General features: G+C 47.2%; 1 protein-coding gene across 3 annotated transcripts in view; it reads right to left on the bottom strand.

The window, feature by feature from the left end:
- KDM3B (lysine demethylase 3B) overlaps positions 1 to 25,796 on the bottom strand; it is a 74,758-nt gene that overhangs the window by 23,164 nt on the left and 25,798 nt on the right. For 2 of the 3 annotated variants that reach the window (XM_059713021.1, XM_059713023.1), the window contains exons 2-11: positions 24,394 to 24,561; positions 21,439 to 21,552; positions 20,414 to 20,519; positions 18,518 to 18,642; positions 16,805 to 16,876; positions 15,243 to 15,818; positions 11,095 to 12,340; positions 10,159 to 10,360; positions 8,507 to 8,721; positions 6,590 to 6,742 (exon numbers count right to left, since the gene is read on the bottom strand). In XM_059713021.1, the coding sequence (XP_059569004.1) occupies positions 6,590 to 6,742; positions 8,507 to 8,721; positions 10,159 to 10,360; positions 11,095 to 12,340; positions 15,243 to 15,818; positions 16,805 to 16,876; positions 18,518 to 18,642; positions 20,414 to 20,519; positions 21,439 to 21,552; positions 24,394 to 24,561 (2,977 nt within the window). The remainder of the gene's footprint in view (positions 1 to 6,589; positions 6,743 to 8,506; positions 8,722 to 10,158; positions 10,361 to 11,094; positions 12,341 to 15,242; positions 15,819 to 16,804; positions 16,877 to 18,517; positions 18,643 to 20,413; positions 20,520 to 21,438; positions 21,553 to 24,393; positions 24,562 to 25,796) is intronic. The other variant, XM_059713022.1, reaches the window with a different exon arrangement.

The raw sequence follows: 25,796 nt of genomic DNA, 5'->3' as shown, positions 1-25,796 counted from the left end.
CTATGGAAATGTACTGTGCTATAACTACTGTAGGCCTCAGTATCAATAGCAGGGATCTGAGAGTCAGTGACAACAGGAGAGATTCAGATTTCTCAGACTCAGCAGGATAGAGTACCCTGGTGTTAGACAAGAGAGCACCCTAAAGACCAGTGCTGCTCTTGAGGAAGTTAGCAATGACAATATGACTAGAACTAAGCACTTGACACTGATGCCAGCCAAAGTTACAGCATCGAAGACAGCAGTTGAGATGGAAGTTACTTAGCTCACACATGCAGTACTGATGCTCTGAAACTAGCTCTCTTCAAAGGTCCAACACTACTCTCAGTTCAGCTGAGGAGTCTCTAGAATTGTGGCTCAACCATCTTTCTAGCAGAGGTTTAGTTGGGAACTGGTCTCTTGCTTCAACAAAGGAGCCAGAGGAATGCTTTCCTTCCTATTAAAATTTAGTTTTAATGTCCCTAAATTAATTTTAAGCCTGGCCATAGGTGACTGGTGTCTCCCAAGTCTGGAGGGGCACCAGATCACTGATGGGGAAGGGGGGTCCCCCAGTGGCCAATCGCCAAGCCAGGCGCTTCCAGGGGGTGCACAGCTGATCTCAGGGGGTGCGCATGCACCCTCTATGCATCGCCAATAAGCCTGGCTTAGGGAGATAGGACCCAAAGCTATCTGAGCCCACACTTTGATAGCTGGCGTTTGTTAGAAGAGGAGGGCTGGACTTCAATCAGCTTCAAATGATTTAGTAGAAAGATTTAGTAGGTCCCTGGCAGGCGCGCTACTGCTAGGGACTCTGCCCGTGGTGCTGCCTACCTGCGGCTCCTCGGAGGTCGCCACCCAAACGGAGCCCTGCCCCCCTGTCTGTGGGGGCGGCCTGGCGGGGACCCTGCAGTGGGGGGGGAGCCCTCTCACCTGTTCCTCTTGTGCCCACCTTCAGGCCCTAGAGGAGCAGGAGCAGGTGAGGGAACTCCAGGAGGCAGTGAGCAGGCTGAGGGGGATCAGGGAGGGTGAGGCTGTGACTGATGGGTACTTCCATTCCTTACAGCTCCAGATGCCTACGGGAGAAACCCCATGAGAGGGATCTGCAGCAAAGCAGTGGCAGACTGTCACCTCCGGACCCAGGCAGTAGGAGCAGGCGTCAGCTTCCCCACTGAGACTGGGGAACAGGGATGAGGCCCTGGCAGCTTTGGTGGAGGATGCAGCAGAGGAGGCCGCAGAGGAAGTTGTCCCTGCAACCCCCCCCTGGACAGACTGGGGGACCACTGCCCAGTCAGAAGAAGAAATGCCGGGTTCTTGTGGTGGGTGACTCACTCCTGAGAGGCACAGAGGGACCGATCTGCCGACTGGATCCTATGGCAAGAGAGGTCTCCTGCATGTCCGGAACTAAGATCAGCGACATCACCGAAAGGATTCCTGATCTCATCCAGCCCTCCGACTACTACCCCATGGTCCTTGTCCATGTGGGCACGAACGATGAGGCTGGGAGTAGTCGTGACCACATCATGAAGGACTTCCATGAGCTGGGGGCCAAGCTTAGGAAGTCGGGGGCACAGGTGGTATTCTCCTCCATCCTTCCAGTTGGAAGCAGCTGGTAGCGCCAAGATGCCCACATCAGGGTAGTCAACCAGCGGCTACAGAGATGGTGTCTTCTGGAGGGCTTTGGATTCTACAGCCACGATCAGCACTTCCAGACAGGAGGCTTCCTGGGATGGGACAATCTTCATCTCTCTCCCAGAAGTAAGCGTCTGTTCTCCCACAGGTTGGCTGATCTCCTCTGCAGAGCTTTAAACTAGGTTCGATGGGGGACAGGGAACCGGTGGTCGAGGAGAACCCAGGGTTGGCAAGCCACAAACAAGGCACCGGACCAAACCAGGTAAGTACTAAGGGGCACACTAGACATCAAGGCGAAGGGGCACCAAGAGCACCCGTCGGGGGGCTAACGTGTCTTTACACAAACGCAGGAGTATGGGGAATAAACAGGAGGAGCTCACACTCCTACTCGCTAGCACCCAGTATGACCTGGTTGGCTTAACAGAAACATGGTGGGACTCTACTCATGACTGGGTGGTGGGCATTGAGGGGTACAGGTTGTATAGGCAAAACAGAGTGGGGAAAAAAGGCAGGGGTGTAGCTCTCTATGTTAGGGAGTTGTACACATCTACCATCATCAAAGCAGGGGAAGAGGAGGGGAATGCCGAGTCATTATGGGTCGGGATACAGGGGGGTCCAGGGGAAAAGGACTTGGCAGTGGGGAGTCTAATGAGGATGACGAGCTAAACCTGGTATTCTCCAGGCAGCTTTCAGAGGCTGTTCAGGTAAGAGAGGCGGTGGTCATGGGAGACCTAAATTACCTGGACATCTGCTGGGAGGAGCAGACGGCCAAAACAAACCACTCACGTAGATTCTTAAACTGCATGCAGGGCCTCCACCTAACCCCGGAGGTGTCCAGTCCCACTAAGGGTAACACCTTGCTAGACCTGGTCTTAGCAACAGGGGATGATCTCGCGGGGGATCAGCAAGTGCACAGTAGCCTGGGAGATAGGGATCATTATTTGGTTGAATTTACAATCCAACGAAGGGTGGGAAAAATAACTAGCAAGGGTAAAGTGTTAGACTTCAGAAGGGCCAATTTTAGTAAACTTAGAAGACTAGTTAATGAGGTGACTGAACTCAAGAGCATCGAGCATATGGGGGTCCAGAAGGGTTGGCAGTTTCTCAAGGGAGTGATCCTTGGGGCACAAAAGGAGACTATTCTATAACACTGGAAAGGGGGCAAGGGGACTAAAAAGCCCCCTTGGTTGAACAGGGAACACCAGAAAAGACTGAGGGCAAAGGAAGAGATTTATAGGTGGTGGAAGCAGAGGGCAGCCACCCAGGAGGCATACACCATCCTGGTGCGCTGTTGCAAGGAGCCAGTTAGGCAGACCAAGGCAGGGCTGGAGCATAGGCTAGCTACAACAATTAAGGACAATAAAAAGTCCTTCTACAGATACATAAGAAGCAGAAGGAAGGCGCAGAGTAGCATAGGGCCCCTGCAAGACGAATCAGGACAGTTGGCTGCCAACACAGGGAAAAAGACGGAGCTCTTCAATGAGTTCTTCACTTCAGTATTCCTAAGTACTGGTCAGGACAATTCCCCCAATTTGAACATACATAAATGACTGGAAGGCACCAGACCGCCCATGGTTAGTGCTGACTTGGTTAAGGAGCGCTTGGAGGGGCTGGATGGGTACAAGTCAGCAGGCCCGGATGACCTCCATCCACGGGTGCTGAAGGAATTGGCCAGCGTCATAGCTGAGCCACTGGCACGGCTGTTTGAGCACTCATGGTGCTCCGGCCAGGTCCCTGAGGACTGGAAAAGAGCCAACGTGGTGCCCACTTGTTAAGAAGGGGAGAAAGGCTGAGCCGGGTAACTTTAGGCCAGTCAGTCTTACCTCTATCACTGGGAAAGTACTAGAAAAAATCATCAAAGAGCACATTTGTGCAGGCTCAGCAAGGGAAACGATGCTGAAAGGAAACCAGCGTGGGTTCGTCACAGGTAGGTCCTGCCTGACAAACCTCGTAGCCTTTTACGACCAGGTCACACACTGCCTTGACACAGGAGCTGAGGCCGATGTCATCTACTTGGACTTAAAGAAGGCCTTCGATACTGTTTCGCATCCTATTCTCATAAGAAAACTAACAGGCTGTGGGTGGCAAACTGGCTTAGGGACCGCACCCAGGGAGCGGTGGTGGACGGGTCGTTCTCGGCCTGGAGGGAGGTGGGCAGCGGGGTCCCACAGGGGTCAGTCCTTGGACCAGTGTTATTTAATATCTTCAACAGCGATTTGGACGAGGGTGTGGAGAGCACCCTCTTCAAGTCTGCAGATGACAACAAGTTATGGGGCAAAGTTAACACACTGGAGGGCAGGGAGCAGATTCAGGCCGATCTGGACAGGTTAGATCAATGGGCAGAACGAAACAGGATGCAATTCAACAAAGACAAATGCAAAGTACTCCACCTAGGGAGGAGGAATCCCCAGCACACCTACAGGTTGGGGGATGACCTCCTCAGCAGCTGAGGGGGATCTCGGAGTCACAGTTGACTCTAAGATGAACATGAGCCGACAGTGTAACAAAGCCATCAACAAAGCCAATCGCAGCTTGTCGAGCATTAGCAGATGCCCGACCAACAGATTGAGGGAGGTGATGCTCCCCCTCTACGCGGCACTAGTCAGGCTGCAGTTGGGGTGCTGCATCCAGTTCTGGGCACCGCACTTCAAGGGGGACGCGGAGAATCTCGAGAGGGTCCGGGGAAGTGCCACTCACATGATTAGTGGCCTCCGTACAAAACCCTGCGAGGGGAGGTTGAGAGATCTGGATCTCTTCCGCCTTCACAAGAGACGTCTGAGGGGAGACCTTGTAGCAGCCTATAAGTTTATCAAGGGAGGACAAGAGAGAGCTGGAGATGCGCTCCTTACCAGGGCACCCCTAAGAATAACTAGGAATAACGGGTACAAACAAGTGGAGAGTAGTTTCATAGTTGATAGGGTCGGAAGGGACCTGAGCAGATCATCAAGTCCGACCACCTGCCATGGACAGGAAAGAAAGCTGGGATTCAAACAACCCCATTTGGCTAGGTGATTATCTAGCCTCCTTTTGAAGACCCCAGGGTAGGAGCGAGCACCACTTCCCTCGGAAGTTGGTTACAGGTCCTAGCCGCCCTAACAGCAACGTAGCGCCTCCTGAAGTCTAGTCTGAACCTGCTCTCAGGCAGCTTATGGCCGTTATTCCTTGTTACTCCAGGTAGTGCTCGGGGGAACAGGGACTCCCTCATTCCCCACTGGTCCCCCTGCTAAGTTTACAGACAGCCACCAGATCCCCTCTCAGCCTTCTCCTGTGGAGGCTGAACAGTTTCAGGTCCCGTAGCCTCTCCTCGTAGGGCCTGCCCTGCTGCCCCCTGACCTTGCAAGTGACCCTCCTCTGGACCCTCTCCATGCTGTCCACATCCCTCCTGAAGTGCAGCGCCCAGAACTGGACACAGTACTCCAGCTGTGGCCTGACCAGTGCCGTATAGAGGGGGAGGATCACCTCCTTGGACCTGCTCGCGATGCACGACAAGGTACAGTTAGCCTTACTAACCGCGTCCCCACAGTGGCGGCCCACGTTCATCTCGGAATCAACGACTCCAAGATCCTTTTCTGCCTCTGCACTGTCGAGAAGGGAGTTCCCCAGCCTGTAGGTCTGCTGCTCTTTCTTTTACCCTGGGTGCAATACCCTGCACTTGTCAGTATTGAATCCCATCCTAGTCTCATCCACCCACACCTGTAACCTGTCCAGATCTTGTAGCCTGTCCCACCCTTCTAGAGTGCCCACATCCCCCCACATCTTAGTGTTGTCCGCAAATTTGAACAAGGTGCTTTTCACCCCCTCGTCCAAGTTGCTGATAAAGATGCTGAACAGTGGGGGCCCAAGGACCGAGCCCTGGGATCCCTCCAGGTCAAAAATGACCCATCCACCACCACTCTCTGGGTGCAGCCCTCTAGCCAATTTGTGACCCACCTGACTGTGTAGGCATCAATGCCACAGTAGGCTAGTTTTTTAATGAGAATGGGGTGAGAGCTAGTGTCAAAGGCCTTCCCAAAGTCCAGAAAGACTACGTGCACCATGACACCTGTGTCCAAGGTTTTTGTGACCTGATCATAAAAGGCAACCGGTAGATTCAGGTTAGACATTAGGAAAAAATTCTTCATAGTAAATGTGGCCAGAATCTGGAATGGGCTTCCAAGAGAGGTGGTGCTACGACCTAACTTGGAGGTCTTCAAGAGGAGGCTAGATAGGCACCTGACTGGGGTCGCCTGACCTCGGTCCTTTTCCTGCCTGGGGCAAGGGGTTGGACACGATGATCCTTCGGGGTCCCTTCCAACTCTACAATCTATGAATTTACAAACCATCTTCTCTAGCTCTTGAAATTCATTAGTATAAGATTTACAAGTTCTCTCACTTGTCCCTTTATTGGTATGGCTTTCCCCACAAGACAAAAAACAGTTTAAATCTAACAGTTGAGACTTGAGGTTAGGCTACCCAAACTTCAGCACAAGTACAGAAAGAAGCTTCCCTTATAAATTTGTGTGAACAAGCAATATCTAGCATTTACAATAACATGCCATTAAAAATGGTTAAGGAGCATACCAAGATCCAGACACAAAACAGGTCCACCTTGTAGCTACAAGTGGTAAGAGGAAACTGGGCAACAGCATGTGCTGCAGCACGCTTTCAGTTCTCTGTGGAGCACAAGGACACCAGGGGCATGCACAGTCCCAGAAAAAACAAACAGACACTGGTGGCCACAAGACTGGTCAAATACATGGAGTGCAAGTATGCCAGAGGCAAATGCATATATGGACAGAACAAGGAGGATGGGATGACAACAGGTACAAGCAGCAGTGGCAGAACCTTCTGCCACTATCACCTACCTCCCTTCTACCAAACCCTTTGAGTCTCTCCCATCGCACACTAACTTCTGTTTGGGGACCCCATCAGACCCCAGGGGTCACCTACCTGCTAACTGCCCAGTTCAAAGAATACAAGAATCACAGAGAAATCTGGTACTAACCACTTCGCGGACGATTCTTCCTCAGCCGGTAACAGTCCAGGCAGACTCCAAAACCACATTTGCGACAAACCCAGTGAATATTGAAGAGGGTTGTCTCACATACATCACACATCTCCCTCACACCACGGACTGCTCGCTTCCATGCCACTTTCTCTAAAAAGAGAAGGAGGAAGATTTCAGATTGGGGTTTTGTTGTCTTTTGTGGGGAGGTGCAGGGAGGGGGATGGCAGCAGGAGAGGGAGGAAGACGCATAGGGGTCTGAGGATCCCACAAACCCACTGACCTGGCCTCAGCAGCCAGGCTTAGTTCTCCAGTGGGGTGAGATTCAACAACACTTTCATCTCTGTTATTGCCCCAGGAGAGACCAGGTGCAGGAAAGCCAACAAGGAGTGCAGAGTTAACCCTCAGCTGTCACTGACTGGAGGGCCAAGTACACTCCACCACCACTCCAGGTCTCCATTTGCATACCTGGGAGGCAGAAGCTGGAACCTGCTATCCACTGAAACACCAGACTGTTCAGCAGCAGGTGCAGGAGCTTCAATTTGATGCCCTTCCCGAAAGGCAGCAGACCGGAAGTGATTTCCCCACGGAACAGAGGTGTTTCCTGTCTTTACTGTGTATAGATCTGGCAACCCACAGTTCTGTGACATTTTTTCAGAAAAGCCATAGAATCGGCTAATCTAGAGCAGATGTGTGTATACGCACATGATGCAGCAGATAAGTAGGTGCAGAATGTGTGTACTTGGAACGAGTGTAGTGTGCTTACGGGCACAAAGCCTGGGAGTGTAGTGAATGCTGTCTGAGTCAGAAACAGGATTTATAGAATTTCTACATGACAAGGGTGTGAATTTGGCAAATTGCCAGCGTATGCAAATCTGCACCCATTTAAAAATGTGTGCAAGCCTATAACGGCACAAAGCCCATGACTCAGTAATGGCAGTCAGGAAAACAACTATGTTCCAGTTTCAACACAGGAAAGTGACTGGAATCATTTTACAGCCTAAGTACACAAAAGCTGAAAAACTGCCGACTTGGCAAAACACAACCATCTCTTATCAGTCCTAGAGCAGTAGAGACCATACTGAATTACAAAAAAATTTCTGACTCAGTATCCTCTTCAATTATTCTAGAGTTAGAAAGTAGCATTTTTTTTCTAAACCAGAGAAACTGTGACAATGTGCTTTGAGTCCAGCATCTTACCATCTGGATGTTGAAACCTAAAACAGATCTTAATTAGGAGGTCTGCCTTTGCTAGACTTGTAATTATTTGTTTTTGAGGAGCATTTAAAAATGCATAGTGAGCACACCCAGTAGAACTCTTCCCAGAGATATGCACTTTGACAGATAAACACTTGCATACCAGCCCTCTAAAACCAGCATCTTCACTGGGTGTGGCAGACTAACACTCAGCTTTTTCTAGGGCATTTTGGAAGAAGATAACACAAAAGCTGATCTAATTTAATAGGATGGAATTCATGCAGTGAATTCAATGACAGTCCATTAGTTATCAAGACTTCAGGATAAGCATTTCAAGTGGGTAGGGTTTTAGACACCAAAGTAAGGTCTCATTGCATGCTAAAGCACTTGTCAGTGTTATCAGAAAGTAAGGTTCATTTCCATTTTCTCGGGACCTTCAACCAGTTACTCAAGGAACATAATTTTTTGTATGTCCTTATTTAAAACATGGAATTAGCAGTTTCAGGCAATTTACCATCAGTTCCCTTGTTAGAAAAAAACTACTCTTTCCAAGAAGGGAAGCTGGTCCTATAGTCAGATCTGCTACAGAAGGGGACGCACCGCACCCTCTTTTAAAGAAGGAAAGCATAGTCTTTGCAACTAGGAGCTAAACTATTTCTTTAGCTGCACTACACTGAATTTGCATGGTTCTCAGCTAGAGGGGTAAAACCAGCAGCTTACGATGTGGCTCCACCATCATCATCGCCTCCTTCTCAGACATAACAAGCTGGCAGAACTGGTCTCCAACATTGGCCAGGATGTATTTAGAAGTTTCCAGGTCAATGCCCTCTGCAGGGGCGGAAGACGGGATCCACAGGCTCATCGCATCAGGGTCACTCTGCTGGGGATTTAAGAATCCTTCTACTCGCAGGATACCCTTCCGCGTGAATATGAGTCTGAAACAAAACAGGATGAACTAGATAAGAAGCAGCAAAATAACTGAGAACTTCCCTCTGATGCCACCCCCCTCAGAGTGCACCTGGGCAGAGAAGGACAGGCTTTTCTCTATAACTATACAATCCGTGGAGTTAGTACCTGAGCCTAAGAGGACAGGTTGAGGCAATTGAACAGATCCCGTTATAGGCACTGGCAATAGGGAGCGGTGAGGCAACCGATTTCAGGAGGACTGAAAAAATGGCAAGAGGCTAAACTGATAAAAGTCCATGGGGCTTATTGGTTTGCTATGCAAGAGTATCCAGAGTCCTGCATGTAATTCTCCATGCTGTCTCTTAGTGCAAGTTATTTCCTAGCTTCTGAAGAAAAAACTAGTGTGTGGGAACTGGAAATAGGACATGGAGCTCTTCACTACTAGCCTGCAAACAGACTGGTGTGTTCATCACTAAATCGCAGCTGACATTTGACAACTGTTTCAGTACCTACTTATTAGGGATGAACCTATCCTGTCTTGTAAATGTTAAAAAACATGTTAGAAAATCCTAGTCTCTCTAGGATTAGTGCCATTAATCTCAGCAGATGGAACTACCTTTAATTCACAGATACGGCCCTGCCAGATCACGATGTGCATGCGCACAGTCCACAACAGGTCAAAAACTTGCACTTCTGCTCCAGTCTGTTTTAAGAAAACTTTGTTCTCCAGCATGTCCAATCTAGCTTCTCATCCCACCTGGCTTCAAACAATGGAGGGAAGAGAAAGACATGCCCTCCAACCCCAACAAGGAATACAGTATAATGTGCAGAGGATTCACTGCTGCTTTATTTCTCTAGAAGCAACTAATCATCTTTCTCCAAACTACACATGTCACTAGCTGGGAAGAGACTGATTAAGGAGATCAAGAAACACATATCCCTTGAGGGACCTGTGTACTCCCATGGTGTACTGGGAGAAAGGGGGAAGAAGGGAAACACAAACGGACAGAGCAGGCTACTCCAAGAAATTGCTTCCAAGCCAATTTATCACATTTACACCAATATTAGCTTTGCACCGATAGCTTCTAGCTATTTTTTAGCTAAATTAAATCTTACCTGTCCCAAACTATTGAATAAAAACAGAAATGAGCAGTTATTTCAGTACCCTGCTACCCGGCAGTAACATTTCACTGAAGCAAATTAGGTCTCCTGGGACTTGGGATGGAGTCAGCCAGTCAGCATCACATAGCTGTAGTTTCCAAGTGAGTTGGCAGAAATACAGCTGCAATGACAGCCGCCTTCTTTGCAGAAGAACAGACCTTCAGCCGGGTGACAGGAAACTGGAAATGGTCAAAGCCTTGCCTAAGAGTCTCAAGCAAATTAGAAGTGGAAGCCCTAAGAACTGGGGACTTGAATATGCCTGAAGCTCTGCAGCACTAGGTATGAAGCAAGAACAGATTCAGCACCTTCGGAAATGGAAAAAGCGACAGGCCACAGTTGAGTCGTCTTGCTCTTGCTCCTTGAACTTGCGGTACCGCTCCAGACGGCACTCCCGGCACTTGTGCAGATGAGGGGCTACGTTGATGCAAGAGCCGTCCTGGAGGAAGGGTTCTCCCGACTGCTTCAGCTTCCTCACCTTGCTCATGTCTTTCAGCACCGACTGGCCAACTGTGTAGAAGGGGAAACATGAAAATCCATCAAGCTACACCAGCAAACTACACCAGAAGCATCTATCTTCCTCCAGATAATCTCTACCAGTGCATTTCTGCCAAAGAAATTCTCCTAAGGTCTCCCTCCCCAACGTGAGCAGGAGCACTTTTGCATATAATCTTCAGTCACATCACACCATTACAATGATGGCTATTTCAAATAGGAATATTGCAAAACAGATTAAAAATGGTTAATGGGGCTGAACACACAAAATACTGAAGAACAGAAACCGACAGAAATTACAAGCCACAACCCCCTCACAGGAGCATGACAGTCTACCAGAACGTCTAAGACCAACAGCACAGAGTCCAGTCTCTCATCTCAGACCAGTGGCTAGTACTGCCTGCTTCAAATAGACCAGGATAATGGTCTTAGCTGTGGAACAAGAACGTGCCCACAGGGAAGTGTTAACAATTGTCATCAGTTCTGAAGCATGCCCATTAATTCTGCGTCCTGACACTTATGTTGGGGTACATCGTTCTTAGAGACTGCACCTGCCAATATTTTTAAGTCCAAAAATATCAAATCCATGAAACTCCAACCTTGGGCCCTTACTAATCTCTTGTGCACATGCTAGTTTACACCAGAGGGCACATCACATGGTTTACCATACAGGAGATGTGCCAGTGCAGAACACAGAATCCCTTCCCTTCATGTTTCCAAGCAGGTGTGCCCTGCCTTGAAGTCTTCACCTTTCAGGGGAGCTGTGCGAGGCCGGCCCTTTGGGGCCTGTTTCCCTTTTCCTTTTCCCAGTAGCAACTCAGCGTTCCGTTCTGCATTGGGGCCCAGCTTCCCAATCAAGTGCTCTGGGATCCCCTTCAGACAAGCCTTGGCCTGCAGCTGCTCCTCAGAGTCACTCAAATCTGACAGGTCACTATTGGTACTAGAATCTGAGTCTTGTTTGGATGTCATGCTCCGCTCATCTAACGAGAACCTTTTCACAGCTTCAAAAGGGGCTCTGTTCTCCTGTGCAAACTCTGCCTGTGAAGAGAAAAAGCAAGGCGGGTGCCTGCCAAACACGTTAGAAAAAGTTTTCAGAAGAGGGTTGTCCTGCTGCCCAGGCCCAACAGATGGTTTCTCTTCCGTTGGACTGGAGGAAAGAGTGGGCATCTCAATAGGCTGCGTCAGGATGCTGGTGGGCGAGCTGGAGCGGCCATTCCCCACCGTAGCAGGGCTCTGTACACCAGCCAGGGCAGCCAGACCGGTCGCACCAGAAACCAGCTTGGAGGAATCGGTTGTTATAAACAAGGTTTTCTTCTTAGCAAAAGAAGAGTCTGCTGAGGTGAGCGATTCTGGCCAGCTAGAAGCAGCCTTGGGAGCCACAGCTGAAGAGGGTGTAGAAACTCCTGTCTGAGATGAAGATGCAAAGCTACTGAAAGGACCAAGTTCTGCTTTTTCAGCAAATGCCAGGAAAGGGTTTGCAGGCTCCTCCCGGGACAGTTTTGGGGGCTGTAAAAATAAATTTTCATGATTATCTGGGGGTCGAGGATTCAACAGGCTTCTTGAAAAAGCTGGAGTGAGGGTGGGCATTGACTCCATTGGCAGCTTCCGGTCCACAGAACTGCCAGACTGGGCTGCAGGCTTATTGTCTGCTGCAAGAAGACTTTTACCTTTACCAATCCCAGAGCCCAGGCTTTCTGAACACTGCTTGAATGAGTCCCGACTAGAGGGCTCGTCAGCCAAACTCTCAGAGATGACTGTGAAGTAGTTACTGGAGGGCAAATTCTGTGACATACATTGGAAAAACAAGTTCTTTGACAGATCAGAATCTTTTGGAGACTCTTGCCCAGTGCTGCTGCCAAATGGAAATCCAACAGGTTTGCTTTCTGTGGTCAATACTCCATTTGATTGGCCTCTTCCACCCCCGAATGCCAAAGGTTGGGGAGCGCTTGGAAGAGATGCTCCAAAACCAGAAGTCAAAAGCGAGTTTCGGGAATTCTGCAACAAAATTGGAGAGAGTTAGCTCATGAGACAAATTCCTCAAAAAAAAAAAAAAAGTGCTTAGTATCTACTTCAGCAGTACTTTGTCTATCTTGCTTCACAATTTCTTCACGTGCCCCTTACTACTGTAGGAAGTCAGACCAGAAATCATTACATAAACAGCACCCGCTAAACTAACGTTTAGATACCGCATGACCTCCCTTCACCTATCAACCGACATACCTAGCTGATTCATATCAGTTACAAAATAAGAGCGCGCAGAGAAATGGAGTTTTATTAACACGTGGGAATGGAACTAACAGATCAAGTTGGGCCGACTCGCATATGAAAGTGATTTACATCAGCTAGCATGAAACTTCCATTTAAATAATTGCTTTTTATCTTGTTTTGTATTTGTACAGAACAGCGATTTTCCTAAATGAGGATTTGATTCCTTCTCTCAGACTGGCGGCCAGTCAAACATACGTACCTGCAGCTAAGTCATTCAGCCTTTATGCTTAACGTGGTGGGGTTTTTTTCTTTAAAGGGAAGAGGAACAGTGCATGCAACTACATGTAAACCACTGCTCAGCATGCATTTATCCAGTTTCTTATTTCTTACACTTTCCTCACGGAGAAAAATGCATTTCTTATTTGCTAGATCAGGGGTTGGCAACCCCCGGCACGCGTGCCAAGCATGGCATGCGAGGCCGTTTTGCTCAGCACGCCACAGCCAGCCCCGGCTCTGGGTAGCTGCTGGAGCCTGGGCTGCTCCCAGCAGGGCTTGCAGTGTCTCAGCTGCCTGCTGGGAGCAGCCCGGGCTCTGTGGCTACAGCAGCTACCCAGAGCCGGGAGGCTCCAAACAGCTGCACCTGGCTCGAGCCCCGGCATCAGCTCTGTACCGGCGCGTGCAAGAGAATAGGCCTTATGAAGACAGGCTGAGAGCCATGGGACACCATAACGATTCTGGAAAAGCGCAGGCTCAGGGGGGACCTGGTGGCTGTTTATAAGTACATAAGGAGTATACATCAGGATCTGGGAGAATGTCTGTTCACCAGAGCGCCCCAAGGAAAAACAAGGACCAACGGTCATAAACTCCTACAAGACTATTTTAGGCTGGACACAAGAAAAAATTTCTTTACGGTCCAAGCCCCCAAGACCTGGAATAGAGTCCCTCCAGACGTGGTGCAGGCACCTACTCTGGACTCATTCAAGAAATGCTTGGATGTTTATCTTGCTGGGGTCCTTGGACCCTAGCTGACTTCTGGCCCCCGGGGCAGGGGGCTAGACTCGATGATCCTCAAGGTCCCTTCCAGCCCTAATGTCTATGAATCTATGAACATTGCAGACTCTCACTGAGTTTGTAATCCAGCGCTGCTGGTGCAGTTAAGGGCCATAGGATGCGGAACCACTGCCTACCAGCATCATGGCATGAGGTTTCTGCTTGCATAGCCTTTTCTGTAGCCTTATGACACTACACACTCATGTTTAGTGTACTGACTACTATCAGTCTTCCTATGTTACTGCCTCCCAGAATTCTCCCTCCGAGTACGCGTATCTACAGTATTTTTTCTTCTTTACGTATTTGGTGACTCCATATGATATATAGATCTAGTCTCTTCATGCCTCATTAATTGCCTCAGTCTCTCTGACTACAACTTCTGATTTAGAATCTCCTATAATTTTAATCCATCATAGCGTATTCAAACTATAGCAACCATGGGATTTGTAAGTCTTTTCTATCAATCTGTTTTGAGAGTCAAAGATTTTGACAGTCCTCTTCCATTATTTTATCAGTACTTCTGAAGAACACTCAGACTAAAGAGGGACGACTTGTGGGGCTAGCTTTTTCCTAGCATGTAAGCTTATGCAGATACCTCACAACCAAAGACCTGAATATACTGTGGTAGGCCAGACCAATTCATATAGTTTCAGACTGTCTACAGGTTAAGGAAGACAAAATTATCATATCACATAGCTCATGTATAAAAACATTCTTGACCACAGGACTATAAGTTTTAAATGAAGGTTAGCTTCTGAAGCAAGGGTTCATCATCAATTCTTGGGCCATGGTCAGAAATGTCTTCTGGTACTAAGGTCTCATACCTTAAAATTCCCCAAATCTCCCCTACCAACTTTAAAGACCAACACAACAGCGACTACTCTCCCAGAACAGCTCTCTGTTAATAGTTCCATTACTTTGGACTGCATTTCTTTTTAAGCCGTTAAACAAATATTATACAGTCCTTGAAATTCACAGCCAGGTGGCTTCCTTCTGCCTGCAACTTAGCCCTTGTAGGCTGTGCATGGGCTGAAGGTAGTTAAGTTGCAGTCCCTGGGCTCCCACCTGGCTGCTGCTCCCCCTCCCTCCCCAGGGAGCAGGGCAACGCAATGCAGGCAGCTACAGGCAAGTCCAGGCAGCATGTAGCAGCGGGAACTGCTGGTGAGCCTGTGTTGCATGCAGCAGGGGTAGGAAAAAAAACCCAAATATTAGGGCTAAGGGAAAGTGGGGGAGGGGAAGGAAGGAGAGACTGTGCCTGCATGGGGGAAGACACTGGTGCAGCGGAGGGGATGCCCATGGGGAGCAGCAGGGGGAAGGGGGAAGCATCTGCATGCCGCATGGTCCGGTGGCCTGCGTGGTGTGGTGCCCAGAGGCTGAAGTTGGACAGCCCTGGTTTAGAAGAGGTGTCCCTTAGTTCTTTTCCCAGTCAGTGGCTAAAAAAACAAAATGAGAGGAACCGTTGGGACCTTCTTGGGGACAAAAAGGGGAAAAAGACAGAGGCCCCCAAACGGCAAACCTGTTAGAATTTCCCATGTATACATTCCCAGTGGGAACCTATTACATTAGACGCTCTTAGAAAATATATTTTCCCTGCATTTCCTAGTTTTACTTTGAATCTTCAGAGCTGCAAACGACTCACCTCTCCCTGAGCCTGTGACCGGCTTTTCGGTTTCTCTTGTCCAGAAACTGCTGACATACCAGTATCTGAGATCCTCACAGTTGTGGGCGTCAAAGTAGCTGTAGTGACAGCTGTTGCAGCAGCTGCCATGTTTTGGCCAACCTGTTCCAGTGATTTTCCTGCCTCTTTACAACCAGCTCCAACCAGCAGTGCTTGACCAGCCGCTGAGGAAAAGGGAGTGAATGGTACAGGTGTCTCACCACCGACTGGTTCATCCTGGACTACCAGAGTTCGGCCATTCTCTTTGGTGTAAGTGGCAAAGCGAATATTGCGATTAATTGGAGGAACAAACGGAGGCAGCTGCTTGGCCCTTGGATCCAGCCCCGCATCACTACTGGTTCCTCCTTTCCAAGGGCCTCTGCTTCCCTCGCCTCCATCACTCCCATTACTATCTGCTTCACCCCTCTCTTTTAGCTTCTTTGTTGCAGGATCGCACCCAGGATCCGAAGCAGTTTTCCTCCTCCGTCCATCCTTTCCTTCCAGACACTCGCGTTTCTTTTTCCCTTTTGAAGATTTAGCTGTCTTTACACCTCCGCCCTAGAAGAAGCAAAATTATGCAATTATTACATAAGGTCCCCCTGGCTGTGTCAAGAAAACCACAAGTTTCACTCCCTTCCCAACTCAATGGAAAGCAGTCCGTCTGCTGGAACAATTAATGTGTTACTCTATTCTACTCTAGATGCTGCTCTGGCAACTTTTAATAGAGGAAACTGTAAGGAGCAAAAAAAAGGTAAGCCTTTGTCCTTTTTATGTTAAAACAGGGTTGTCAATAAACAAAAATATTTTTTTCATTAACTGACTGACATCAAGCAATGTTATTGTGGCAACACCAGTACAGCAGACCTTAAAGAAACAGAAAGCCAGTGAAAGTAATGACTTCAAAATACTTATGGTCGAGAGCCTGAACTATGAAACTATTTATATACTGCATCTTACTGCTACAAGTAAATTGCCACCACTTTCTTTTAGGGCAAAGCTTTTGGTCAAACACAGCTGCTACCATTGCCAGGATTCTGCAGGAGGCAGCCTGCTCTACACTGCAAAGAGCAACCACGCGGCTCCAAACTTCAAGTAGAAGAATCATTTAAATCAGGAGGGCAGATCCCAGATTGCTGTGGCATGAAGTTACAGAGTCTGCTGTGTGGGGACCAGCCACGACCCCTCTCTCAACAAGGACCTAAAGGAGGAGAGGAACGTTTTCCTACAATAAGAGAAAATGACCAGCAGGACCCGCTGTCAGAAAACCTCTTACAATGAAAGATGACATGTCCAGATGCCAAGAGCCACTAAAAATCATTTCTAACTTTGTAAACCAAAAGCAAGCCTGAGCTGACAGAAAACGGATCATTAAGAGAAACCAAGAAAATAATCTGATTAGCGACACGACACCCACTTCTCCCCTCCAGCAGAATTCTCAGATGCCCTCAGCGAACAGCACCCGTTGCAGTTCTTTTTTATCAAGTGACTTCAAAGGCTTTCCAAAGCTCCAACTGTATATGCAGAGACCTGATAAATAACAGTACCTCATTGGAAGGAGCCGAGTTGTCCATCACCACATGAATAAGTCGAGGATCCACTGACTTTATCTCACCACTCTGATTTTTATGGGTGTGGGCAGCAAGAAGCACAGGAGGAAGGAAGAAACGCATTGAATCAAGTTATCAGCTTGGAGACTGCACCAAACAGCCCATCCCACCCACTTTCTCTACCTTTTGTACCCTGTTTCCACTTCCTTGCTAGTCTATCTTTAATTTACCATTCTAATGGTTTCACTTTTTCTTCAGTTATGTGGCCCTCGAACTTGGCTCTCCCTTTGTCTGCATTCATATACTTGCCCCGCTGAGCACTTTGGGCACGCTTCGGCCACGAAGCATACTTTCCTTTAAATGCATTCTCTTCTCCCTTCCTTTCTTTCTAACCTGGCAAGGAAGTGACTCAGTTTGCGTGACCCATTCCCTAGCAGCCTCACCCAAAGACAGGAGATTGGAAACTAGTCCATTAGAAGATTTAAGGCAGGTGATGGTTTCTTGACCCATGACTTCATGTTTACTTTCTACTCAAGTGTCAACCTGTCCCCCAAAAAGAAGCAATAAAGCATCTCTTCTATTAAGGCTGTCTCCCCAGATTTAATCAAACAGAAGATACGTGGATACAAGAACCCAGCTTAGAGGCAGAGACCTGAAACTCCCACAGCAAGCAATAATGGCCAGAAACACCCTTCCCTCTCCAGGGTTTGAGGCAGCAGAGTGGGCGTCTGTAGGGATGGGAGGGCACATGGGAAAAATATTTTCTTTTGCAGAGATGGTTAATGGGGGTGGAGAAGTGAGATTGGGTCGGACGGGGGGATGCTCTCCTAACTAAGAGGCAGGGAAGTAGGGAGCGAGTGGAGTAAAATAGGCTGTGTTTGAATTTGGGGGGGGGAGTTTATTTTGTTATACTCTCTTATATTATTTTATTATTCTTTAAGTTTTGTTTTTTATTGAAAACCACCCAGCCCTTTCTGGGAAGGGCAGCATAAGCAGTTGATAAATAAATAAATACATAATAAAAAATCACGACATACATATTCAAACAAAAAATACCCTATATATTATCCAACTCTGGAGTTAAATCCAAATAATCTACTCAGACATTTGTGCTGGCTGTTCCTCCCTGGGCAAGAAGTACAATAATCAGTGTTGTCAATGAAGGGTCACCATGCTATCAACCACCTGGAACTGACATGACTACTGGGATTTTGGAGAAGCTAAAAAGTCTGCAATTTTAGCTCAACAAAAACCAAAACAATAATTTAGGTTACACCAATGTGTCCACCCCTGGGGTATATCGTCAAACAAATGCAGCATGAGCGATGGCAATTTCTGTAACCCATGTAACCTATGAAGTAGCTGCCAAAAAAAGAAGATACTTCAAAGCCATACACCAATAGAAAAATACATGTTTCCATTCAGCAGACTCTCTATCAGAGTCATTAGTTTTTTTCCACCCTACAGTAGCTTGTTCTCAACAGAGATCTCTCCTATACCCTCTCCCCTACCAGAATTGCTGAATTGTGTACTGTCTTTTTATTATAAGGCCTGCGGACATTTTGTCCATAAAGCATCGGGTAAATGATTTTACATTTAAGAACCACTAGCCAAGAACAAATAGATGTATTTTTTTTGAAAAATAAGTTCACCAGGTGATGCAACAGAATCACATTTCAGAAGCGCAAACAAAAGGTATCAGATCTTCACCTCAGTCACAGACACCTCCATAAGGCGAGTGATGGGGTCTTGACGGCTCACCACACCACAGAGCCAGCTGTTTTCATCCTCTGGTTGGTACACCTTCACCCGTTGGCCCTGAACGCTGTAAGGACCTAGAAAAGACGCACATTGATTGAATATACCTTCGGACAAATTATACTGACTGTACCATTACAGGTATATAATATATATATAGCTATATATATAGTAATATATATATAGCTTGGGGTTGAAAGTACCAGTGCTCTGATGCAAGGAAACAGATTACAAAGTTTTATTACAGCTTCTGCTGGTTGCCAGCAGCTGTACTCTGCAAGCACAGGTCTCTGAATAAAAATGACCATCAGCCTCAGGGGTCTTCACATTTGTTTCTCAATGATTCTCCGATCAAGTCTGTTAAGTTTATCAGAATTGTTTTCTGGATAACTGAACACCCTCCTCCAGCTTTGCAAACATGCACCAAATTCTGACTCCCTTCTTTTCACTTTTGCTCTATCACCTACAAACAAATTAATACTTAGAAAAGTGAATGTGTAGCCACATAGCAAGTAACACAACCTAACTGTCAGCTTGGTTTGTTCTACTCTTTGTTCTATTTGTGACCCTCATTTGCTCGGTGGACACCGCAAGGCTGCCATTTGGAACAAGGCTGCCACTTATCTGTAGCTGAAGCATTAAGTATAGGTGGAGCAGACCAGCAGACTTATGTAAACCACCTGAACAGAACATGAGCCCACAGTTCATCCAGAGGTAAGAATTTTTTCCTGCTATAAAAGCCAGTATGCAGAGTTCATCTCCTGGCTCCCCACTAAACCTAGAAACAAAGAACTTGCCTGAACAAAGGAAGAAAAGCAACTCAGACCACAGGGGCCTGTCTAGTCTAGTATCCTGTCACTGACTGTAAATTATGAGATGACCAGCTCATTTGAGGAGCATCGCCTTAAACAGAGAAGACATGCTTATTAAGCCAAAATCAGTTTTGCTAAAATCAAAGTCACTAGCTCCCCAGTAAGATCCACATCGTGCCAATGTAACGCAGTGTCCCTGGGGTGGGCCAAACTGCACCGAAAGCCACAAGCTTCCACTGGTCAAGCTGAAGAGCCCAGGCTGCTAATCAAAGGTTGTAACAGATGCAAAGCTACATGCTCTAGGCACTAGACCGGGGCAGGCAATTATTTTGTGCGGAGGGCCGCTTACTGAGTTTTGGCAAGCCATCAAGGGCCACATGACAGGCAGCCAGGGGCAAATAAATATTCATTTTCTTAATTTTGGGGGGGCCCTGCGGGCCGGATAGAATGGCCTGGCGGGCTACATCTGGCCCCTGGGCTGCATTTTGCCCGCCCCTGCACTAGACTGTCAGAATACCACATAGCGCAAGTCTGGGTCAAATCCCGTTTAACATTCCAGTCATTTATGAACACAGAGCTGCTGAGGCTAGTCCCCTATGTTTCCCTGTAGTCATGTTCAAGATGCTATCATTAGACTTTGAGACAAAGTAGTTTTCTTCAGTTGCACAGAACTCAAAGACGACCGAAGGGATTCAGTTCTAAATTCCCACGAAACCCAGCTCCAGGCAAAAGCTAAACATTTTACGTTTCAAATCTAAAGATCTGATTATTTGTAAATACTGACTTACGCTGAAAGAGGTTTTGTCACTTTAAATAGAGAAACCAGTCATTTTCCCAGCTGAAGGCACTTTTGACACAAATGATTAACCTCATGTCACAAAGAACTCAGGACACATTATCTATGAAAGGGGAACTTTCAAATATAACCAGCCACACGTATCGCTTTGACTCCTTTCCTCAACAAAACCCAAGCATAAGTCAGTACTCTGGTGACACAATCAAAATCGTTCTGAAATGAAAAACCAGTCAGTTTTACCTCTGCTAAAAATTTCCTGGAGCTTCTGGTCACCAATCAATGCATTGACAGATTCTCGCAGGGCAGGCTGCTCCTGCAGAATTTGATTCTGGCTCTCCGTTCCCATCTGTCAGCAATGGAAGAAAACACAAAACATTTTGAATGGAAGATTCAAAACCTCTCAAGACTCAGATTCGTAGATGTTAGGGTTGGAAGGGACCTCAGTAGGTCATTGAGTCCAACCCCCTGCCCAGAAGTGTGACGCCCAGAACTGGATGCAGTACTTCAACCGCAGCCTGACCAATGCTGTATAGAGGGTAAGCATCACCTACCTGGACCTGTTCGTCACGCATCTCCTAACACATGATAAGGTGCTGTTAGCCTTGTTGATCACTTTGTCACATTGACAACTCATGTTCATCTTGGAGTCAACTATGACTCCAAGATCCCTCAGCAGCACAGCTGCGGAAAGAAGGTCATCCCCCCGCCTGTAAGTGTTGGTGGTTCTTTTTGCCCAGGCGCAGCGCTTTGCACTTGTCTTTGTTGAACTGCATCCTATTTCGTTCTGCCCAGTTTTCCAATCTGTCCAGATCAGCCTGGATCTGTTCCCTACCCTCTGGTGTGTTAACTTTACCCCACATTTTGGAATCATCTGCAAACTTGGGCAGGGTGCTCTTCACGCCAAGACAGTAGATAGCAGAAAAGCTGCACTACTTTACATTACATCCTGAAAACTTCCAGTGATGGAAATTCCACATAATGCTGGCACCTCTGTTCTGAGACACGTATGGGAAAAACATCTGACCTCCACCCAAACCAGAAAAAACGAAGCAGCCTCTCTTAATATGTCAAGAACTTGATCAAGACCTGCAGAAGCAGCTTTGCAACTCCCATAGTAATCATTCACTCTGAATATGGAAGAAGGCCTAAATGCTGCTGATTTTTACAACAGCAGAAAAACAAGAACCAAAATACTTAAGGAGGGTTTCCTGATTTGGAAAGAGGGCAAAGTGAAATCTATGCTCTAAACATGCTTAATCAAGTACCTGAAAAAGACGTAGTCCACTGGCATCAGACAGGAACCTTAGGCGCCGGTCCAGAAGAAACTCCACTGGAACCACAGAGCCTAAGCCCAGCTTATCTACTAAAGGAGTGAAAGTCTGTGAAGAACAAAAATGGCAGTCAGCAAAAAGGCTGGGAAAACCCTCAGACGTAGGTGATCCTCTCCAGCAGTTCTCAGATTTTCAGTGGATAAAATAATCATTTGTAAAATACATTCTTGCCAAAGCAGCGGACACTTTAAACGTGTACTGCATAAATACTGCGGACAAAGAACAAGAAGAACCCAAGCCTCAGTAATTTAGAAAACAGGCCAAGTAAAATAATTTTGCTTTGTCCAGGGCTCGTGGCAGTCAGCTTTGGTAAGACAAGAAACTAAAATTAAATCACGGATCACTAAGACTTTTTCTCAGTACTTCTAAGGAGCTTCACCAACTCCAGATGAGAGGTCATGTGAAAGCAACATGACCTACAACCTTTGTTAGAACTCAAGGCACAGTTCAAATGAGATGTTCTTTTGGGTGTGGGTACTACTAGAGCGTGCACATCCCAATGCAGCCCGTTCTTTGTACTGCACTTGTAATAAAAATCTGTGACCAATAATTCTAGTACTCCAGGAAATCCCGGACATAGCTATTTAACAAGGACAAGTTTATACTCTCATTCCATGTAAAAGTAAACACTATTTTGGATTGACTAATGAAGGGAAGCATTACTGGCTACTATAACTGTCTGACAAACAAGTGCACGTTAGGTCAAAGAATCATAGAAAAGTGGGGCTGGAAGGGGACCTCATAAGGCCCTGCCCACAGCAGGATCATCCTTCACTAAACCATCCCAGCCAAGTGCCTGTCTAACCCACTTCTGAAAACTTCCAGGGATGGAAATTACACAATTTCTCTAGCTGCCTGTTCCAAATGCTTGACCACTCGGAGTCAAAAAGTTCTTCCTTGGAAATCTCCAACCTAAATTTTGCCTGCTGCAGCTTAAGGCTATTGCATCTAGTCCTGTCCCCTACAGCCAGAGAGAAAAGCTTATCTCCATCTTCTCTATAATGACTCCTTATAAAGACTGTTAGCAACCCCCCCCACCCCATTTTCTCTTTTGCAGACTAAACAATCCTAGTTCTTTCAGCCTTTTCTCATAAGACGGGCTTCCCAGACCTCTAATCACTATTGCTGTTCTCCAATGGACTCTTTCCAATCTGTCTCCATCTTTCTTGGAGTGTGGGGCCCAGAACTGGACACAATTCTCAAAGGTGAGGCGTCACCAGTGTTGAACAGAGCAGAAGAATCATAGAAGCAGAGACAACGAGGGCTGGAGGGGACCTCAGGAGGTCACATCTAGTCCAACCCCCTGCTCCAATTAGGACCAGCCCCAACTACATCGTCGCAGCCAAGGTTTTGTCAAGCCAGGCCTTATAAACCTCCAAAGATGGAGACTCCACCACCTCTCTGGGTAACCTGTTCCAGTGCTTCACCACCCTCCTAGTGAGAGAGTTTTTTCCTAATATCCAAACTCAGCTTCCCTTGCTGCAGTGTGAGCCCACTGCTCCTTGTCCTGTCGTCTGCCCCGACTGAGACCAGTCCAGCTCCATCCTCTTTGCAACCACCCACCATGACTTCACTTGATTTGCAAGAGATATTCCTGGTAATGCAACCCAGTATTACAACCCAGATGCAAGAGCACTAGAGAACAGACTCCCAGACGAAAACGCCTTGATAATATTCACTTCTAGTTGTAAAGAGTTATTTTAAAATATGAATGCTTGAAGGGGTTGTGGGGGGGCGGGGAAATCAGGATACTTTCTACTTGGAAGTGACCTACAAAGGACAGAATAAGAGATGTTTTTAAAGGTGACTCGCTAAGGAAAGACTGTGGAATTCTGTTTTATGATTGATAAAAGCAGCCTCAAACACACCAAAAGCTACTTTGCTACGTTATTACCAGGAGCACTGCATCTTGAATCTTCCTTTTACATTTGCTGGTGAACTCCTGAAGGACCAAGAAAATAACATGTGCTCACTCTCGGACACTAACTTACGGGGAAGAAATACTGAACCAAAGATGTTCTCTCAACAGTTTCCCATGCAACTTCAACAGAGATCAACAAAAAGGTTTCAGCACCGACTAACATTTCTCTCTCTCATTTGATTTCAATTTAATCTTCTCATGTTTTAATTTCATTAGTTTTCATATCCCCAGAGTCCTCCAGAATAGAAAGGACTGGAACAGCAAGTATGAAAACATTGGCATAGCTATGGTGGCAAGGTCAACGTGAAGGGGTAGCATATGCTGACAGAAGGTTTCCTTTGACACAGTTAATCTGTTTCCCCAAATGAAAAATGGAGCTGGCAGCCAGCAACAGCTCTCTTCTCCGTGCATCTTTCCACATACTCCAGGCAATACAGGTATTCCAACAAAAACTTTGGGGTATAGCACTTAGCCTATTAAAAATGAAGGGGGGCAGGGGGAAGTCCTTATAAATTCTGCAGGAAGCACAGCTAGGTACTATGAGAAATAATCTTTCTAAAACCTTCAAAAGGTCCTCACTACTTCATTGCTGTACAATCCCAAGCACCTGAAAAGAGTTCCTTCCACGTGCAACCTAAACTTCCCCAAAATAATCAGACCTCTGAAATGAGACCTGGAGTTTGTAAGCTAAGCTGCTTGGGATAGCATGGTCCAAACACAACCTACATTAGGAAATACACATCACAACACGCGAGAACCTCTGACTTCGCAGCCTCAGGGATAACAGCACATTCTGTCCAGATCCCAACTGCGTTTTCCACTTCCCAAATTTGTTCCTGCCTCACCTCAATATAGCTAAGGTTGGGAAGCAGCATGTAAGCCATAAAAAGGACCTGATAAAGCTAATCCCAACTTCAACAATTACATGGCTTTTTTCCATGCTGAGACTGTCCTGGCCAAATACTTACAAGTGCAGGCCAATGTGTGAGAGAGACCCGAGCTCCCTGAAGTGGAATTGGATCATTTCGAGGAGCCCAAACCAGCGAGCCTTCCAACAGCAACACGATGACCTCTTCAGCATGAACTTTCACCCAGGCATGTTGCTTCCAGTTGCAGCCATCAAACTCCACAAAGATCTGCACGAGATTTTAAGAGGTGATTTAAGAACACATTCCAAACCCCATGGGTGAGAGGAGGGAAATCTTGCAAACAGCTACGGAGAAAGGGACTTCATTGTCAGTCAGGAAGATTAGCACCATGTTAGAGCATGCTTCACAGCCTGCCAGACTGTCACGTTTACACAGCTACCAAAAAAGTCAGCTGAATTAAGAGTAACCGAACAATGGGAAAGTCACTTCCTCCCACCCAAACCTCGCCTTGCCTCGGTAACCCATACAGCAGTCCACCCCCTTTCGCCCAGTCCTCTGCGTTTACAAACACTGCCATCGTCATTATTCACGGAATTTCAACTCCTCTGCAGTCAGAAACACTGCGTCTGCAGAACTCCCACCAACGCCGGGAGGTCGCAGCCTTGCACGCCGTGTTCCTCTCTCTGAACCCCGGCAAACCTTTCAGTCCGCAGGGGACTGAGGCTGCTCAGATGCGCCGTCTCACCTACAAAACAGACCGCAGTGCACAATATTCAGCCTGAACCTCCCAGGTGGCACCTGTTCCTCAGCCAGGTAAACAGAAGTAAAGACATTAAAATGACCCGTGAAGTTAGAGAATGAGTGTGATGAAGCCAAGAATAATATCCTGGAGTCTTAGCCCCTAATCTACGCGCTAAGGCACCATCCCAGAACACTACTGCTGCAATACTCGGTCTTTACCTGTACAGCCCAAGGGGCTCTCATAAGAAACAGCTCTTCTACATATCAAACCAAAATCGGTAACACATTCCCACACCATAGGAAACAATGTCAATTTGTACATTACAATAAAGTTTTACTAAATGACCATAAGATCACTGAGGTCGATCGGAAGTGACAGAAACTGAAGACAAACAACTCCCATTTTTGGTCAGCAGATGCTAGCAGCCACCCACGTCTTCCCACACCCAGCTCAGAAGTTTGAGCCCAACAGAAGGAAGCATATCTGTAGCTGCTCTCCTGCAGAATTCCTGAACTGTAGCTCACAAAGAAAGGGGGCAGGGTCTGTACAGCTACAGCCGCACGCTTGCTATGCACGCGTGGGCAGCCCTTGCATTTAGATCGCTGACATGATTTAGCACACCAAAGTGACTGGAAGGTGCCACCTTTCCTTCGTTCAACTTCATTAACACGGCCCACTTTCACTGGAGGGCTGGACGGCTTTTCTACTGCACGCACCCTGTCAAAAACCTATACTTCTGCTACTTCGGCAGCTGAGCTCT

The sequence above is a fragment of the Alligator mississippiensis genome, chromosome 9, assembly GCF_030867095.1.
Source record: "Alligator mississippiensis isolate rAllMis1 chromosome 9, rAllMis1, whole genome shotgun sequence".
NCBI classification, from domain to species: Eukaryota; Metazoa; Chordata; order Crocodylia; family Alligatoridae; genus Alligator; species Alligator mississippiensis.
The sequence above is the reverse complement of the archived record's forward strand: the minus strand, read 5'-3'. Positions and strand labels throughout refer to the sequence as shown.